The sequence below is a fragment of the Macaca mulatta genome, chromosome 11, assembly GCF_049350105.2.
Source record: "Macaca mulatta isolate MMU2019108-1 chromosome 11, T2T-MMU8v2.0, whole genome shotgun sequence".
NCBI classification, from domain to species: Eukaryota; Metazoa; Chordata; class Mammalia; order Primates; family Cercopithecidae; genus Macaca; species Macaca mulatta.
Window position 1 is genome coordinate 10,377,495 of NC_133416.1, and position 19,982 is coordinate 10,397,476.

Here is a 19,982-nt window from a genome sequence, read left to right on the forward strand (position 1 = left end):
TACAATCCTATACGATCTTGTGCAGTTCCATTAAGCTTGTGAATCATTAGCTTATAACCAGGTAGTTAAGGACTTGGAGTGGAACCAGCAGACGGTGCATGTACATAGACTTTTACACCTATGCCTCAGGGAATAGTTATACAACTGGTGTAACAAGTGTAGCCAAAAAAATTGCTTACTCTGGTTCCGTTGATCATTCTCCTTTTGACTTTGCGTAAGTCAGGTGGCCAACTATGGATTTCTTTCCTCTCTGTGCCTCAATAAAATAGAGGCCAGGACTATTATTACTCTGAGGCATCAACCTCAAACTCTAAGTCAGTGGGCAGGGCCGCAGCCCTGACTTCAAAAATAAATAATACAGCAGAAGTTGTTTCATCTTTGCAACCCTTGGGAGACCCCTTGGGAAGTGTTTCCATCTAATGAGCCATGATCACAGCACAGGGACTGAGCGACAGCCTCAAAGGCACTGAAATCAGTAAAAAGATTAGAGTTAAAAAAGTTAAACAAGATGGAAGGATTCAGTTTATCGTAGAATGTTTTAGGTTTATATGCTGTGTAACACATCACCACAAATTATGTGAGCCGCAAGGTAAAACAACATACTTTTATTATTTCAAAGTATCTGTGCGTCAGAAGTGTGGGCACAACTTAGTTGGGTCCTCTGCTTGATGTCTCACAAGGCTGCAATCATGGTGGCTGCTGGGCTGTGCTCTCATCAGGCATTCCCAGGTGACCCTGGGAAGATTCACTTGTAAGCTCTCTCAGGCAGAATTTATTTCTCCATGGCTGCAGGATCCATTTAAGCTTGCTTTTAAAAATCTAGACAGAGAGATAAAGATGGAAATAGGAGAGGGAGAGTGACTTTAGCATAATAGTCACTATACCTTACATAAGCTTATGTAGATGATCACACACATTCCCGCACTTCTGCTACACTCCAAGTCATAGGTCTCACTCACACTCAAGGCGAAGGATTACACAAGATCATGAACACCAGGAGGCAGGGATAATGAGAGCCCCCTAAAATTTTTCAAATCTGGCCGGGCGCGGTGGCTCAAGCCTGTAATCTCAGCACTTTGGAGGCCGAGGTGGGCGGATCACAAGGTCAGGAGATCGAGGCCATCCTGGCCAACACTGTGAAACCCTGTCTCTACTGAAAAATACAAAACAAAATTGGCCGGGCATGGTGGCGGGCGCCTGTAGTCCCAGCTACTCGGGAGGCTGAGGCAGGAGAATGGCGTGAATCCGGGAGGAGGAGCTTGCAGTGAGCCAAGATCGCGCCACTGCACTCCAGCCTGGGCGACAGAAGGAGACTCTGTCTCAAAAAAAAAAAAAATTTCAAATCTGTCCAGTTATCTGCCACACAAGGACTGTAGAAACTATCCCACTGATCTTTAAAAAGAGGATAAACCCAAACATCCATCAATGGATAAATAAAATGTAGAATGTGGTTTATATATACAAAGGAATATTATACAGACTTAAAAATGAACAAAATTCTGGCACATGCTACCACATTGATAATTGAAGACACAGTGCTAAATAAAATAAGTTAGATACAGAAGGACAAATATTGTATGATTCCACCAGTAGGAGGTGCCTAAAATAAACCAATTTACAGAAACAAAAAAATGGAATGGTGGTTTCCAAGAAAGGAGAAAGGAATTGGGATTTGTATTAGGTCTGTGCAGAGAAAGAGGATCAATAGGATGTGTACATACGTAGAAATAGATTTATTATAAGGAATTGACTTTTATGATTATAGAGTCTGGTAAGTTAAAATCTGGAGTGTGGGCTGCCAGACTTGGCTGGCAAGTGAGAACTGGGAGAGTTGATGGCTTAGTACCAGTCCATAGACGGCTGGAGAATTCTTTCTTATTTGGGGGAAGGTTAGAAGTTATTTTGTCGTTTAGGCCTTCAACTTTTGGATGAGGCCCACCCACATTATGCAGTGAAATCTGCTTTCCTCTGCTGATTAATATGTTAACCTTATTTAAAAGCATCCTGTCTGGGAACCCCATGGCCCAGTCAAGAAGACACATAAGGGCAACATGGTGGCTCATGCTTGTAATCCCAGCACTTTGGGAGACTGAGGCGGGCGGATCACTTCAGGACAGGAGTTCAAGACCAGCCTGGCCAACATGTTGAAATACTATCTCTACTGAAAACACGAAACAATTAGCCGGGAGTGGTGGCGGATGCCTGTAATCCCAGCTACTCAGGAGGCTGAGGCAGGAGAATTGCTTGAACCCAGGAGGCGGAGGTTGCAGTGAGCCGAGATCACGCCTTTGCAATCCAGCCTGGGTAACAAGGGCGAAACTCCATCTCAAAAAGAAAAAAAGACACATAAAATTCAATTCACCGTCACAGGAGTTATTGCTTGTTGGGTACAGAGTTACAATTGGGGAAGATGGAAAGTTCTGGAGATGGATGGTGGTGATGGCTGCACAACAATGTAAATGTACTTAATGCCACTGAACAGTACACCTAAAAATGGTTAAAATGGTAAACACTTTATGTTCTATAATATTCATGGCATCCAAAATAACTGAGTCAGTAGAGAAATGATAATATGCCCTTTTCAGTGTGATATCGTTTCAGTGTTTTTTAATTCTTTTTTTTTTTAATGGAGTCTCGCTCTGTTGCCCAGGCTGGAGTACAGTGGCACAGTCTCAGCTCACTGCAACCTCCACCTCCCAAGTAGCTGGGATTACAGGCTTGCAACCAGGCCCAGCTAACTTTTGTATTTTTAGTGGTGACACGGTTTTACCATGTTGGCCAGGCTGGTCTCAAAATCCTGACCTCAAGTGATCCACCCTCCTCGGCCTCTTAAAGTGCTGGGATTACAGGCATGAGCCACTGTGCCTGGCCAGCGTTTTCAATTTGTTCTCAAATACTCTGCACATAATAAAAGGAATACAGGAAACAGGGAGGAGGAGGGAAATGGAATCCTCATTAGGCTGTCAATATTGGTAATTTTTCCTAACAGTTTCTTATATGTTTTATTTATTTATTTTATTTCCATTCTTCCTTTGTCTATCCTTTTCTTTTCACTTTTTTTTTTTTTTCCTGGAGCAATTTAAAGTAAATGCTGGATATCATATCATTTTGCTTATAAATACTTCAGAAGACATCTCCAATAGATATATATCCGGTTAGGAGGTTGTCAAGGGAAAATAGATTAAGTATTCTATCAGTAAATACATACAGACATACTTACGGGTCTCTCATGTGAGAGTCTTTGTGACATAAGTCAATCACGGATTTTACTGAAATATATTATTTGATGGGTAATTCAACTGTGCTATTAGTACTATACAAATAACTATTATCTATTGGGTTCTTATTATGCTCCAAGTACAAAGTTTGTCATTTTTACCCAGCTCGTCATTTGAATTCCTATAGCAATGTGACATTTTTCACAAATGTAGTGTGAAAAAGCTTATCATTCTTACCCAGCATGTCATTTGAATTCCTATAGCATCGTTATCAGGTAGACATTATCCCTAATTTCCAGACAAAGACATATATTCAAAGTATTAAGATTTTCCAGGACTGCAGACTAAAGGAAAGTACTGAAACTAGCTCTTTCTGGTTTCAAAGCGCTCTCTGCTGCTATGTTACACTGGCACTATATGAAATAGTAGCCCCAGATAAATTCTAAAATTACCCAGGACACCATTGCTGGAAATGGGAACCATATGTGATTCGCCCCAAAATTCTCAGATCTATCGCCAAATAAAACAGTGAAAATTAAAAGAGAATATATGTGATTTCTAAAAGACACCATATAGAAACAGTCTGCTAAGTGAAATTAGCAAACAAACATTGCAATCAAATATTTTGGCCCAAAATTCTAACACATTTTTCACAAATGTGGTGGGACTTACTCTCTTTGAATTTCAGTTTCTGTATCTGAAGAGTGGGTACAATATTTCTCCTCTAATGCTCATGAAAAATAGTTCTCCCTTTCATAAATTGCTTAGCGAAATATCCTGAAACACCTTCAGAATCGCCACTTTCTCCACCTGCAATACACATAACTCAAGAATTTGCGTCAGCGAACTTCCCAATATGAAGCAAAGCCTCTCCTTCCTCCTACCAATGATTGAGTCATTCTTCTATTAGATAACAGTAGCTATTTAAACACTTCAGCAGAAGCTCACATATTTTTAGTTTGTTGAAGTTCGTGACTGCTTCACTCTCTCATTCTTAGCTTGAATTTGGAAATGACTTTTGATGACCTAAAGATCCAGACTATGAAGGACCAGCCTGATGAGAAGTCAAATGGAAAAAAAGCTAAAGGTACTAGGGATGGGAAAATGTGTACAGGGAAAGAATCCCAGTGTTAGCCCCAAAATGTAAATTCACCGAAATATGGGATTAGAAAGCTAAACACCCAAGTATGGGAAAAGAGAATTAATACCATTTACTTAAAAGAGAAATAAGAAGGCTGTAATGATGATGATGATGACAACTTATTTATAACAATTTATACTGAGTATTTACTACAGGTTGTTCTATATGCTATTCACTTTAAGTGTATTATTTCTCGGAATCTTCACAACATTTTGAGATTGTCACTATTACTATCTCCCTTTTACAGAGCGCTAGCTGGGCATCAGGAGGACTGACAACATGAGTTTTATGGAGCTAATAAGTGGTAGAGCTAGGACTGTACCACAAACTCCCATTTATCCAGAAGTCAATACATCGGAGGGCTCGGGAACCAAATTTATCTGGTGTATATAATGATAATTTCTGTAAGTGTCTTTCAGGCACTACAAAAACCTGAAGTACCTCAGGAATTATGCAGGCAAAGTAAATGATATTCAGTGTAGTTTAGCATTAAGTTACATTTTGGTGTGTACTACTGCTTTGAAAAACTATAAGTTCTGTTTGACACATACAGTAAATTAAATTGCATAGGTATAAATTAATTCATAATCCCAGTTCCACAGACAATCTGGGTAAATTGCCTTTTATTCTATATCCATTCTGAGGGAAATGAACAGAATATAAGGAGAGAAAGACAGAAACGTATTGTCAGAAATTTGAATAAAGAAATTCCAAATTATATTTCCAAAAACAAAACAGAAATTTCTCTCAATAGAGAACGTAAGTGTGAGCACGGAGTGATTTAACATTTGAGCTAACGAACTAAATTGCTATAAAAATAGTGCTGGCATTTATAGGTAAAACCAGAAGTGAACAATAGTCATTTGTTTCTTTACTCACTCATTATTTGTGTAGTAAATATCGAGGGCCTGAATTTACAATAATCATGAGATTGATTCTTCTTTCAGAATCTTGGTTAGATCAGGTACCTTCTTCAAATAATCGGATTGGTTTCTGATTAGAAAATCACTAGTAGGGGCAGCAGTTGGATTAATGATCTCTGCCTACCAAGGACACAGGTCAAAAGGGAATCTATAGAAAAACGGAACACGTACCTTCCTTCACAGGGTCCTGTGATTTTCTTTTTCCTCTAAAAATTCAGTTTTTCATTATTTAAGAGTGATGAGGCCAGGCACAGTGGCTCACGCCTATAATCCCAACACTTTGGGAGGCTGAGGTGGCCGGTCATGAAGTCAGGAGTTCGAGACCAGCATGGTGAAACCTCGTCTCTACTAAAAATACAAAAATTAACCTGGCGTGGTGGTGCACAACTGCAATCCCAGCTACTCAGGAGGCTGAAGCAGGAGAATCGCTTGAACCCGGGAGGCGGAGGTTGCAGTGAGCCGAGATCATGCCATGGCACTCCAGCCTGGGCAACACAGCAGGGCTCCACCCGCCCCCCCAAAAAAAGAAAGTGATAAAAGTATCTGATGCCCTACAGTGTGGAATGAACAGTGACCAGAGAGTTGAAAGACTGGTTGAAAGATTTACATAGAGGTATTTGCCCCTGAGGCTAGAACTAGGCAATTATTTGCAAAAGACACAGACAAGCTACAGCTTCTCTGCTAGCTTGCCACACACACTCTAGAAGCCAATAAGTATTGAATCAGAGGATGAACCATATTTATCCCTGTCAAGTTTCTATCTTCTTTTTATCATTTGTGGAGTTTAACACAGTACCTTTGACATATGAGAACTTTGAATATGTCTGACTACTGCTTGACTTGGATCATTATACATTCACACTGGAAATTATATTATTATAATATTTCAAGTCACATAGCTACTGACAATTAGACTAAAGACTTATTTTTGGGTTTTAGCATTTGTGTTCTTAAGCAAGTCAATAAACCTTTCAGTCTCCTTATTTGCATACAGAGGATAACGATATAAGTACCTTATTTGTTTATCTCACAAGGTGAGGAAACCAAATACATTGTATGGGATGTGTTCCTACAAAACCAGTAATATCTGTGTTGTTTTTTTTTTTAGTGGTGGAACACATAATTGGATATTCATACACCTGTGAGCTATGTGATATGTTTTTTTCAAAATGGTGAATATTTCTCTTGTAAAATCAAGTCTACACTTGGTGTGAGTGTAGGATATGCTGTTAATATAAGCTAAATTAATATCAAGGTTTCATCCCTACTTTTCTTTGATTAATAACCCCAGTTCCAAGTTGTAATTTTGCTGGACTCATAATTAAATAGCATAAAATTATTCATAAAGTTATTTGAGGTAATCTCAGTTGATTAACTGAAGAAAGCTTGTTTGCTTTATGTCTGACATTTGTTTATGTTACTTACAAAACACACTGTGTGTGTGTGTGCGCACATGTGTACACGTGTTCTATATTAAAAACGTCAGGCTCTCTGCACTGTGGATGAAGTTGATTCAGCCAAGCTGGACTGTGAGTTTCTTGAGGTGTAATTGTGGGGAAAGTAGATAAAGTATAAGCTTTAGAATCATATATTTAGATTCAAATATCTAGTATTGAATCCTGGCTCTGAATTTATTGGCTGTGTGACCATGGATAAATCACTTAAATTCCTTAACTCTCCCTATTTTCCATTCCTAAATGTGTATGATGAATTATTTGCAGAGCCATTTGGAGGACTAGTGGTATGGAATGCAAACTATTTATGTCTATTTACTAAAACATAAACAGTAAATCACCAAGTACAGACAGGTTCCAGAGAATGGTTCACTTACTTGTTGCCTCTTTTTTGTCTTTCTGATTCTATCCTCTGTCACTCTAGGCCTTCAGTTTCTTTATTCTCCATGGTGGTGCCTGGTTGCTGTGACTCTGGCAGTCCTCTGCCTGGGATTAGTAGTGACCATTATGGTGCTGGGCATGCAACGTAAGTGCTAAAATAAGGAACTGATGTTTATTGGGGTCGGGGTGTTGGAAATGAGGTTAATAAATATGGTTTATAAGTTCCTTTCATAACAACTACAAACAGCCTTGATATAGATTCATTTTAGGCAAAATGTTTTTAGAGTGACCATGAAAATAAATGGGTATATTGTTCACCTTCAAATGGATAGAGCCATGAAATAAAAATTACAACTGGCAGGCATTTTTTTGTTTGTTTGTTTTGTTTTGTTTTGTTTTCATAACTTCATGGAAAGGCCGGGTACAATGGCTCACGGCTGTAATCCCAGCACTTTGGGAGGCCAAGATGGGTAGATCACCAGAGGTCAGGAGTTCAAGACCAGCCTGGCCAACATGGCAAAACCCCATCTCTACTAAAAATACAAAAATTAGCTGGGTGTGGTGGCACATGCCTGTAATCCCAGCTACTTAGGAGGCTGAAGCAGGAGAATCGCTTGAACTGGGGAGGTGGAAATTGCAGTGAGCTGAGATCACACCATTGTACTCCAGCCTGGGCAACAGAGCGAGACTCCATTTCAAAACAAACAAACAAACAAACAACAGCAAAAAAACAACCTCATGGATAGAGCCTATTTAAATTCTAGAATGATGGATAAGATAATAACTTAAAGTTACTAATCTCCGAGATCATCTGAGAGGCCCAAAAGTAAAATAAATTTTATTTAGCTTGCGGAGTTTTGATAGAGATAATTAAATACCATTTTAATGTTAAGAACCAGAAACACAATCTTAATAAATAAAACATTTAAAATAAAAAATGTTTCACATTTATAATAAGAGCATTTAGAAAAGAGAAGATATTGAGGAAAAAAAAGAAGTGAAAAGAAGGTCCGGAGTGGCCAAGAAGGAAAGAAAATGGTGCCCAACATTCACCTGACCTGCCAGTGAATTTAGGTTGTAGATCTGAGTTGTTTAGGCTACCCAGGATCCAGGTTATTATGGCCATTGAAGTACTATTTGCTTCTTAACTGCTGTTCAAGTTCACAAACTATTTTATTTTAAATTTGTGAATACTTAGGGCCTTTCCTAGTGACTAGGAGAAGTGCCCTTGACTCAGTGGTGGTGGTCAGAAAAATCTTCTGAGCCTTTGATCACCTTATAACAGGATCAAAGCTGCCTTCAAACCAAGCGGTCTACTTTGTATTGCACCATCAAAATCCAGGAACTGAGACATTTGACCCTTAACATGTTATTGCCTGCTTGATTTCACAACCTTCACTTTATCTTCACCCTTCCTAAAATGTACTGTGGCCAAGGGGGAAAAAAAAGAAAAGAAAAAATGCTTTGGGGACTCTTGTGACACAGTGTGTGTGGCTGTCTCAAAAAAGGGGTGTATGTCACAGTTCTTAAAATTAGGAAGTCTGGAAGACTAGACAGAATGGGAGGAGATATAGCAGAGGAATTAAGACATAAATAGAGTAAATCACTAATGACAATTCCTACTAATAGTCGCTGAGTCTGGTGGGTGTCTATTTTAGGTTTTCCTTATTTCATTTATTCTAACACTGTACTGGTTATCTTGTGATTGCTTTTAATTTGTAACTCAATACAAAAAAATCTTGTTTTTTTTTTTTTTAAGACAGAGTCTCCCTCTGTCACCAGGGTGGAGTACAGCGGCACTGTGATTCCCCTGCCTCAGCCTCCTGAGTAGCTGGGACTACCGGCGCGTGCCACCACCCCCAGCTAATTTCTTTGGTATTTTTAGTAGAGATGGGGTTTCACCACGTTGGCCAGGATGGTCTCGATCTCTTGACCTCATGATCTGCCTGCCTTGACTTCCCTAAGTGCTGGGATTACAGACCTGAGCCACCGTGCCTGGCCAAAATCTTGGTAATTTTTAAAAAAATTACAAGTGGTTGCAATGTTCCTGACATTAAACAAAATACTGCAGGAATATTCAAGAACCTCCCAATCTGTAATTTCTGAGTAAATTTGGGTCATTTTTCAGCAGCTTATTTATTGTCAAAATAGATTTAATTCTGTTTTGATTTCCTCAAAAAGTCCCTGGAGGGATTTTTATCTGGACTAGAACTAGAGTCTTAACGCAACTGTGATTCAGTGTCCCAGGTGTCTAACCTCCTAAAGCAACAGCAAACAAACCTAACTCACCAGAAAAATAAACTGGAGGGACAGATCTCAGCCCGGCAACAAGCAGAAGAAGCTTCACAGGAATCACAAAACGAACTCAAGGAAATGATAGAAACCCTTGCTTGGAAGCTGAATGAGAAATCCAAAGAGCAAATGGAACTTCACCACCAGAATCTGAATCTCCAAGAAACACTGAAGAGAGTAGCAAATTGTTCAGGTATTGGGAGAAGAGTGGGTGAGGAGACATAGTGGAAGCTTTCTGTCCAATCGTAACTATTTTTTGGAAACAATTCTGGGCTCAAAATTGGTCTATTGTTATGCGTATCATTATTCATTCGTAATGTTCTATATAAGAAGTTCTCAATTTCTTTTTCTTTTTCTTTTTTCTTTCTTTCTTTTTCTTTTAGATGGAGTTTTGCTCTTTTGGCCAGGCTGGAGTGCAATGGTGCAATCTCTGCTCACTGCAACCTCCACCCCCTGGGTTCAAGCGATTCTCCTGCCTCAGCCTCCCAAGAGTTGGGACTACAGGGGCCCGCCACCACGCCCAGCTAATTTTTGTATTTTTAGTAGAGACGGGGTTTCACCATGTTGGCTAGGCTGGACTCGAACTCCCGACCTCAGGTGATTCACCCACCTCAGCCTCCCAAAATGCTAGGATTACAGGTATGAGCCACTGCACTCGGTCAATTTTTTATTTTTTAAATTTTATTTTATTTTTTTATTTTAAATGGGGTCTTGCTCTGTCATTCAGGCTGGAAAGCAGTGGTATGATCTCAGCTCACTGAAGCCTCTGTATCTTGGGTTCAAGCGATTCTCCTGCCTCAGCCTCCTGAAGTGCTGGGATTACAAACATGAACCACCACGCCCAACTAATTTTTGTACTTTTAGTAGAGACAGGGTTTTACCATATTGAACAGGCTGGTCTCTAACTCCTGGCCTCAAGTCATCCGCCTGCCTCAGCCTCCCAAAGTGCTGGGATTATGGGTGTGAGCCACTGTGTCTGGCAAGAAGTTCTAAATATTTTTATCATAACAACCCTATGCTCTGTGAAATCCTTGAGAAATCTGATTTAATTAAGCATAGCTTTTGGTGGATTTAAGTTTTCCTTCTTTATAAGAGCCTCTTCTTTTTAAAATTTTAGTTTTGAGATTTGTCTTTCTTTTTTATTTTTTTATTTTTTGAGACAGGCTTGCTTCGTCACACCCAGGCTGGAATGCAGTGGTGTGATCTCAGCTCAATGCAACCTCCACCTCCCAGGTTCAAGCGATTCTCTTGCCTCAGCCTCCTGAGTAGCAGTTTTGAGATTTTTCTTTTTTTTTTTTTCTTTTCTTTTTTTTTTTTTTTGAGACGGAGTCTCGCTCTGTCGCCCAGGCTGTAGTGCAGTGGCCGGATCTCAGCTCACTGCAAGCTCCGCCTTCCGGGTTTACGCCATTCTCCTGCCTCAGCCTCCCGAGTAGCTGGGACTACAGGCGCCCGCCACCTCGCCCGGCTATTTATTGGTAGTTTTTAGTAGAGACGGGGTTTCACCATGTTAGCCAGGATGGTCTCGATCTCCTGACCTTGCGATCCGCCCGTCTCGGCCTCCCAAAGTGCTGGGATTACAGGCTTGAGCCACCGTGCCCGGCCGAGATTTTTCTTGAAGAATTCTGCCACCCCGACCCCTTTCCATAGATCCTTATCTCTTTCCATTCCAATGCGTTTTAGTCATTGTGTTTCTTTTTCTTTGGGATCTTTTTGTCCTTGTAACTGTCTACCCCAAACTCGACATTAGCTCATTCTATGGCATTATTTCTTAAAGTGTACTACATCAACTTATTTTATTTTATTTCAGTTTATGGAGATGGAGTCTTGTTCTGTCGCCCAGGCTGGAGTGCAGTGGTCTGATCTCAGCTCACTGACACCTCTGCCTCCAGGGGTTCAAGCAATTCTCGTGTCTCAGACTCCTAAGCAGCTGGGATTACCGGCACCCATCACCATGCCTGGCCTTTTTTTTTCTCTTTTTTTAGAGGGAGTCTCGCTCTGTCCCCCAGGCTGGAGGGCGGTGGCACAATCTCGGCTCACTGCAACCTCCACCTCCTGGGTTCAAGTGATTCTCCTGTCTCAGCTTCCCAAGTAGTTGGGATTACAGGCACCCGCAACCACCCTTGGCTGATTTTTGTACTTTTAGTACAGATGGTATTTCACCATGTTGGCCAGGCTGGTTTTGAACTCCTGACCTCAGGTGATCCGCCTGCCTCGGCCTCCCAAAGTGCTGGGATTACAGGTGTAAGCCACTGTGCCGGGCCCATCAATTTCAATAGAGCCAATGGAGGCAGACTGGCTTGCAAGCCTTACGCAGATACTTCAGATTAGACGAAAATCTGAGGAGTCCAAGCAGTCTATTTATATAAGAACAAATGAGTTAATTTTAGTTGTCTAAAGGGACTCAGAATCCAGAGGCAGGCAGAAATAGTAGCATCTATAAGAAGACTATGATGTGAACTCTGATATTGTTACAGAAGCTACTGTGTTATTTGGTCTTTCTGCGCAGTATGTCATTAAACCAGACATATGGTTTTAGGCATAGGGAGAGTGAAAAGGTGTGAGATAGAGTCATTCACAGGTACTTTATTTCCTTGGAGGTGCATAAATTAGTACCCTGCTGTCAGGATTAGTAAACAACTTCCTCTAATAAACAGAGATCTCTCTAGCTTCTTGTTTGCACAATTTACTTAATCTCAACCACATAATTTCTTTGAATAAAGAGTATATAGGCCGGGCGCGGTGGCTCAAGCCTGTAATCCCAGCACTTTGGGAGGCCGAGACGGGCGGATCACGAGGTCAGGAGATCGAGACCATCCTGGCTAACACGGTGAAACCCCGTCTCTACTAAAAATACAAAAAAAAAACTAGCCGGGCGAGGTGGCGGGCGCCTGTAGTCCCAGCTGCTCGGGAGGCTGAGGCAGGAGAATGGCGTGAACCCGGGAGGCGGAGCTTGCAGTGAGCGGAGATCTGGCCACTGCACTCCAGCCTGGGCGACAGAGCGAGACTCCGTCTCAAAAATAAAAATAAAAAAATAAAAAAATAAAAAAAATAAAAAAAATTAAAAAAGAGTATATAATAACAGTTCACAGGTACCTAAGCTTTTCCTTGATAGGTGAAACATTGAGACCCGGATAAAGTGAAATGATAATAAAAAGTAATTTTGTGTAATGTTTTGCAGTTTATTAATCCCTTCACTATTTAGAGGTCATTTACGTTTTCAAAATTAACAGAAATTTTTAGACAAACTAATTTTTAGCAAGTGTCAAACATATTTAATCTCTTTAAAGTTGGAGCTTGCAAGGAAATGAATATTACCACCTTCAAGAAGGCTTAAAGGGAGAAGGTTTATCTATTAAGGATAGGAATGTTTATAAAAGTGGACATAACCACATACTAACCAATGATTTAGATAACAGGCAAGGCCTCAGAGAATTTTGTCTTTATCAGTTGTATGAGATTAAACCTATAACAGGACCATCAGAACTATCTCCCAGAGATGCCCTGGATGAACAACTAATGAAAAACAATAAGTGATACGTCTGATGCTGGCAGATATACCAAGTAACGTGTTCCATTCCTTGACAGTGTCAGATAAAGGCTAGTTAGTAGAGATACCAAATAAACTTCTGCCTTTCATCAAAAAGGCTTTTTTTTTTTTTAGATGGAGTCTCGCTCTTGTTGCCCAGGCTGGAGTGCAGTGGCGCGATCTCGGCTCACTGCAACCTCCGCCTCCTGGGTTCAAGCAATTCTCCTGCCTCAGCCTCCTGAGTAGCTGGGATTACAGGCGCCCGCCACCACGCCAAGCTAATTTTTGTATTTTTAGTAGAGATGGGGTTTCACCATGTTGGTCAGGCTGGTCTCGAACCCCTGACCTCGTGATCCACCCACCTCAGCCTCCCAAAGTGCTGGGATTACAGGTGTGAGCCACCGCGCCTGGCCCATCAAAGAGCTTTGAGAAGTCTTTAAAAAGTAATACTAAAATCCCACATTAAGAAAAAAAAAAGCCAGGTTTTTCCAGTTTGAGGCAAGTTTTATCTTTTTTACTAAAAAGTCTGTGGTCTTCAATGTATATATGAGGGAGGAGAGATACTGAGAGGTTATTACATGTTTGCTTTAGGCCAACAAGCTAGTGAGATGCAGGGCCTTTGCAGGAATAGACTACATTTAGCAATGGAATGTGTGGTGATTCTCAAACTTTACTGTATGTAAATAGATTGTTAAAAGTGGCAGATTACAGATTTACCTCAAGATTCTGTATCAGAATGTCTCGAGAATGTCACTGAGAAACATTTCCTCAAATGGTTTTAACTTAGAAGTTTGAAAGGTAGTATGTTAGAAGTGGTGAAACACCCAGACTCTAGCGTTACATTGTCTGGGTCCAGATTCTCCTCTATGTGTCAAATGAAGAAAATGACTGGAACCTATCTCAAAGAGATACTATGAGGATTAAATGAATTAATATCTGTACAGTACTTCCAATAGTTTCTGGCACATATTGAGCGATATTTGTGCTTGTTAAATTATAGAACAAATACAAACATCACTTACTATGTTTATTTTTGTGCACACACACACATACACGCAGTTAGTTTAAATACTACATTTTGTGACGTGTCCTTCTTACTTTGTCATAACTTGGAAAACTTGCCCAGACTGGGTTTTTAGTCCACAAAAACTTATATATATATCTAAATATATTTTTTTGAGACAGTCTTGCTCTGTCACCCAGGTTAGAGTGCAGTGGCATGATCTCAGCTCGCTGCAACCTCTGCTTCCTAGGTTCAAGTGATCCTTCCACCTCAGTCTCCCGAGTAGCTGAGACGACAGGCGCACACCACCATGCCCGGTGAATTTTTGTGTTTTTTGTAGAAATGGGGTTTCACCATGTTGCACAGGCTAGTCTGGAACTCCTGGCCTCAAGCGATCCACCCATCTCAGCCTCCCAAAATGGTGGGATTATAGGCATGAGCCACCACCCCCAGCCAAAAATGTACATATTTTTATATTTACATAATATGATGGGATTAGGCAAACTAAGAAGTAAGAAGCTTGCATTGACTGCTTTCAACTTGGTCTCTTTTTCTTTTTATAAGCATCAGTTTGGTGAAAAACCAACTTAGTGTTTTGTATGCTCTTTCTCATTCACTTTTTTCTTTGGTTTTTCAGTTCCTCCTACTTCCTCCTCTCTGATAAAGCCTACTCTTATTTAGTGGTTTTATGCCACAGTGAGAATGAAATTAAAATGCTGCCTTTCTCAAAGATTTTAATTTTTCACCTTTTGGTTGTAGTGTAGACCAGAGTACTTTGTTTCCCCTTGAGGAGATGGAAGAGATGATGATGATGGTGATGATAGTGATGATTTGGGGGTTCCTGAAAGCATCCATAAACATGTAGACATTGGTATATTTTACCTATTGTCTAAGTTCTGTTTTTGGTTTGGTGGACTCCCTGTGAATTTTGCTACTGAAAATCTCCTTATTTTCTAAAATCTTATTTAAATTGATTAAATTTAAATCACTTTTATATTAATATACTATGCAACAACTCTGTACAAAAGAAATATAGTATGTGCTACATATCTATCATTACAATTTCTAGTAGCCACATAAAAATGAAAAAGAAGCAGATAAAATTAATTTTAGAAACACATTTTGTTTAACCCAAGATATTTGAAATATTATTTCAATACTAATCAGTATAAAAATTTTAATGGGCTATTTTACATTCTTTTTTTTTTTTCAAACTAAGTTTTCAAAATCATTTGTGTGTTTTACACTTATAGTACATCTTAATGCAAACTAGCCAGGTGTGGTGGGTCATGCCTGTAATTGCAGATTTTGGGAAACTGAGGCAGGAGGATTGCTTGAGGCCAGGAGTTCAAGACCAGCCTGGGCAACATAGCAAGACCCTGTTTCAATTAAAATATATATTTTTTTAAGAAATGCAAACTAGCTATATTTCTAGTACTCAAAAATCACATATGGCTACTGTATTAGAGCATACATGCCTAAAAGCAAGGCACATAGTATTTAAGCCTAAATTCATTATTCAAAGATATGAAGTTTTAAAATCCATAGCATTACTTTTTAAAAACAGCAGAATGGCTATTAAATATCTATTTCCCCAACCCTCACTTGCTTTGTTTCAAACACAGTTTCTAAAATTATATGCTAGCCTAACTTGCTTTTCATCAGGGGAAGTGAAAATGCTAAATGGGAAGTACATTTAGGTTGCTAAAATCAGTACGCTTTCTTTCTTTCTTTTCTTTTCTTTTTTTTCAAAAAATGGAGAAATAAGGACTCTGGGGCTATTTAGGTATTTGAAGAACATGGGTAAAATTTTACTTAAGAAGTAGTGTGGGCAGGGCGTGGTGTCTCACGACTGTAATTCCAGTACTTTGGGAGGCCTGGCCTACGTGGTGAAACCCCATCTCTACTAAATATACAAAACAAAAACAAAAACAAAAATAAACAGTATGCACCTGAGAGGACTAAGGGGATAATTGATTTAAGAACTGCAGAACTGCTTTTACACAAACATAACTGACTGAGTAGATATACTACCCTTCCCAGCTCCTTGTCCGCAAGACTGGATCTGGCATGAAGAAAACTGTTACCTATTTTCCACGGGCTCATTTAACTGGGAAAAGAGCCAAGAGAAATGCTTGTCTTTGGATGCCAAGTTGCTGAAAATTAATAGTACAGCTGATCTGGTGAGTGTTTATGGATGTTTGTTGGGCTGAAGTATTGGTTGACAGGGAAATGAATCTGGTTTAGACTGTCACTGCAGGAATTCTTGTTTGAGAGCCAAAATGTCTGTTTTTTTAGCTTAATCTGATCACCAATTTTGTGCATGACCTTGGACTGACAGGCTCTGTAGTATCTCTAGGCTTCGGTAACTGTTTGCATAAAACAATCAAGGGGATGTCAGAAATCCCTTTTGGTTCTTTAGTTTTGTGGATCTAACACTAACTGACTTTCAGATTCTAAAACCACCACGTGGATTCCACAAACTCAGAACCATTACTCCCCACAGGACTTCATCCAGCAAGCAATTTCCTATTCCAGTTTCCCATTCTGGATGGGGCTGTCTCGGAGAAACCCCAGCTATCCATGGCTCTGGGAGGACGGTTCTCCTTTGATGCCCCACTTGTAAGTTTCCCATTCTTCTTGATGCCTCTCTTCTTGTCAGTTACCTATTCTTTGCTGAACCTGCTAGTGAAGTCACTGCCTGCATTCCACCAATGTTCTCTTGTTGCCAGAGAGAAGCTTGGGGGAAATTTCTCAAAGTCTCCTTCCTTACCTCTTTCCCAAAAAGATTTACTCATTAACCATTCAGACCTTTTCTTGAGTTTTCCTTCCCACGTTTATTACTGATTGGAGGCTTTAAGATAAAAAGTTTCAAAAGCTAAGTTTCTGAAACAAGGTGGCAATAAACCTAAGTTTTTTGTTGTTGTTGTTCTTTTTGTTTTGTTTTTGTTTTGTTTTGTTTTGTTTTCCTGCCTGCAGATTTAGAATCCGAGGTGCTGTTTCCCAGACATACCCTTCAGGTACCTGTGCATATATACAGCGAGGAGCTGTTTATGCGGAAAACTGCATTTTAGCTGCCTTCAGTATATGTCAGAAGAAGGCAAACCTAAGAGCACAGTGAATTTGAAGGCTCTGGAAGAAAAGAAAAAAGACTTTGAGTTTTATCCTGGAATTTAAGCTATTCTTTGTCATTTGGGTGCAAAGCATGAGAGCCCAGAGAACTGTCATTTAGCTGGCTCCTTCGCAGAAAGTGGGGCTACAGGTGCCCGGCACCTTTATGTCAACATGTTTGATTCTAGCTATCTGTATTATTTGACCTAGCTTGTCCCAAGCTTCCCTGCCAGCCTGACGTCCATTTCCCCCTTTTTATCTTAAAATTTGACTCCTCTTGAAGCTTGAAAATCCTCTGCACTGAGTCTTTTTTACCTCATTATCACCTTCCCCTCACCCTCCTAAAACTGCATAAAAGACAGAACATGGAGAACTTACTCAAGTGCAGGCAGAGACCAAAAAGGGGAAACACGTCTGGGAAAAAGTGCACATGAAGAAACAAAGAAGGACAGAAGCCATCCTGAAATGAAGAAACTCATGTTCCTAACTGTAAAAGATATCACTCCTTGGTTTTTAAACTGTGGTCCATCTCCAGACTCTTACCATTTACAGACAGACAGACAGACACACACACACACATATTTTGGGACAAGTGGGGAGTCCAAGAAAGTACTTAGTAAATGAGTGGTGTTTTCTGTGAGCTAATCCACAACCTATTACCACTTCCTGAATCAGTTATTATTTCTTCCTCTTTTTTTCTACCAGAGAACAGACTAACAGCTTTAACCCTTCACAACAGTTCTTGTTAGAATCATAGGATGTGTGGCCCAGAGGTAAGAATAGAATTTCTTTCACTAAAGAACACACCTTTTGTAGATGACCTCTTCTCAACTCTGTTTTGCTATGCTGTAATTCCGAAGCATGTAAGACAAAAAAAATGAAGACACTCAATCTAGAACAAACTGAGCCAGGTATGCCAATATTGCTGAATAGAAACAGATAGAATTAGAAATAGATCTTCTATTTTTAGGCTTCTATTTCCTTTACACCCACTCTTCACAGCCTATTCTACTTTAAAGGAAACCTTTTTATTTTGGTGCACATAATCTAGCAGGAATCTTTTTTTTTTTAAGAGCTGTATCAGCCTTACGAAGGTACGAGATGTTTGCTTTTGTCAAAAGCTTTATTCAGATATAATTAACGTAAAATAAACTGAACATATTTAAAGTGTACAATTTGATAAGTTTCACACCTTGTGGAGAACATGCATACCACAGTTAACATATCCGTCATCCCTCAAAGTGTCACAATGACCCTCCCGCTGACTCCTCCCCAGAAAACCACCAATGGGCTTTCATTCTGCATTTTGTAGTTTTATGTGAATGGAATCATATAGTATGCTTTTTTTGGTCTGGCTTCTTTCACTTTGCATAATTATTTTGAGATTCATATGTCTCCATCTTGCTGCTCGTATGAATTCATTCTTTTAAATATTTGTTGAATATTCCCTTGTATGGATATACCACAATTCGTTTACCCATTTACTTGTTGATGACATTTGGGTTGTTTTAGTTTTGGGATATTACAAATAAAGCTGCTGTGAACATTTGTGTACAAGTCTGTATGAACATAGGATTTCTTTTGCCTTGGGTAAATACTTAGGAGTATAATGTTTGGATCACACAGTAGGTGTATGATTAACTATTTAGGAAACTGCCAAACTGTTTTCCAAAGTTGTACCATTTTACATTCCTACCAGCAGTGTATGAGTGCTCCAGTTCCACTTCATCCATGCTAGAATTTGATATGGTTCGTCTTATAGTTTTAATGATTCCAATAGATATTTAATGGTATATCCGCATAGTTTTAATTTGTATATCCTACAAATTTCTGTTTGTTTGTTTGTTTTTGAGACAGAGTTTCGATCTTGTTGCCCAGGCTGGAGTTGGCAGTAGCGCAATCTCAGCTCATTGCAACCTCCGCCTCCTGGGTTCAAGCAGTTCTCCTGCCTCAGCCTCCCAAGTAGCTGGGATTACAGGTGCCCACTATCACTCCCAGCTAATTTTTGTATTTTTAGCAGAGACGGAGTTTCACCACGTTGGCCATGCTGGTTTCAAACTCCTGACCTCAAGTGATCTGCCTACCTCAGCCTCTCAAAGTGCTGGGATTACAGGTGTGAGCCACCACCCCAGGCAAATTTTTATATATTTATTTACCATCTGTATTAGGTAACTTCGGTAAAGTAATTCTACAAATCTTTTGAGAATTTTTACTTAGTTCATTTTTCTTACTGTTGAGTTTGAGAACTCTATATATTCGGGATAAAAACCTTTTTATCAGACATGCATCTTGAAATGTTTTTCCTGTCTTTTCTTTTCTTTTTTTTTTTTTTTGAGATGGAGTCTCACTGTTGCCCAGGCTGGAGTGGCACGATCCCAGCTCACTGCATCCTCAGCCTCCCAGGTTCAAGTGAGTCTCCTGCCTCAGCCTCCCAAATAGCTGGGATTACAGGTGCCCGCCACCATGCCTGGCTAATTTTTTTGTATTTTTAGTAGAGATGGGGTTTCACCATGTTGGCCAGGCTGGTTTTGAACTCCTGACCTCAAGTGATTTGCCCGCCTTGGCCTCCCAAAGTGCTAGGATTACAGGCGTGAGCCACTGCCCAACCTGTCTTTTCATTCTTTGAACCATATACTCATAAAACAGAAGTTTTTTTTTTATTTTAATGAAGTCCATTTTTATATTTCTGCTGCCATTTGTAAGAACTCATTGCCCAACTCAAGGTCACAAAAATTTTCTCCTGTGTTTTTTTTTCTAGACATTTTATAGTTTCAGGTTTTACACTGAGGTCTGTGATTTCTTTGGGGTTAATTGTGAGTTACGTTTGTTGAAAAGACTATTTTTCTTTACTGAATTGCTTTTGCACTTTCTCACCAATCAGTTGTCTGTATATGCGTGGGATTATTTCTAAACTCTCTATTTTAGTCCATTGA

The 19,982-nt window shown here is 39.8% G+C and overlaps 1 protein-coding gene and 1 long non-coding RNA gene across 2 annotated transcripts; one reads left to right on the plus strand and one right to left on the minus strand.

Moving 5' to 3' along the window:
- Positions 1-589: 589 nt before the first annotated feature.
- On the minus strand, positions 590-5,653 carry LOC107000757 (uncharacterized). The gene is made up of 2 exons (XR_001447901.3): positions 5,454-5,653; positions 590-819 (listed from the first exon to the last, which is right to left on the minus strand). It is a non-coding gene; the product is annotated as an uncharacterized LOC107000757 (long non-coding RNA).
- Positions 4,104-18,340, plus strand: OLR1 (oxidized low density lipoprotein receptor 1). Its single transcript, NM_001194668.1, is given in 6 exon segments — positions 4,104-4,305; positions 7,161-7,262; positions 9,357-9,602; positions 15,982-16,121; positions 16,445-16,560; positions 16,918-18,340. Coding segments are annotated over 6 exon segments (822 nt in total). The 5' UTR covers positions 4,104-4,229; the 3' UTR covers positions 17,060-18,340.
- The last annotated feature ends 1,642 nt before the right edge of the window (positions 18,341-19,982 follow it).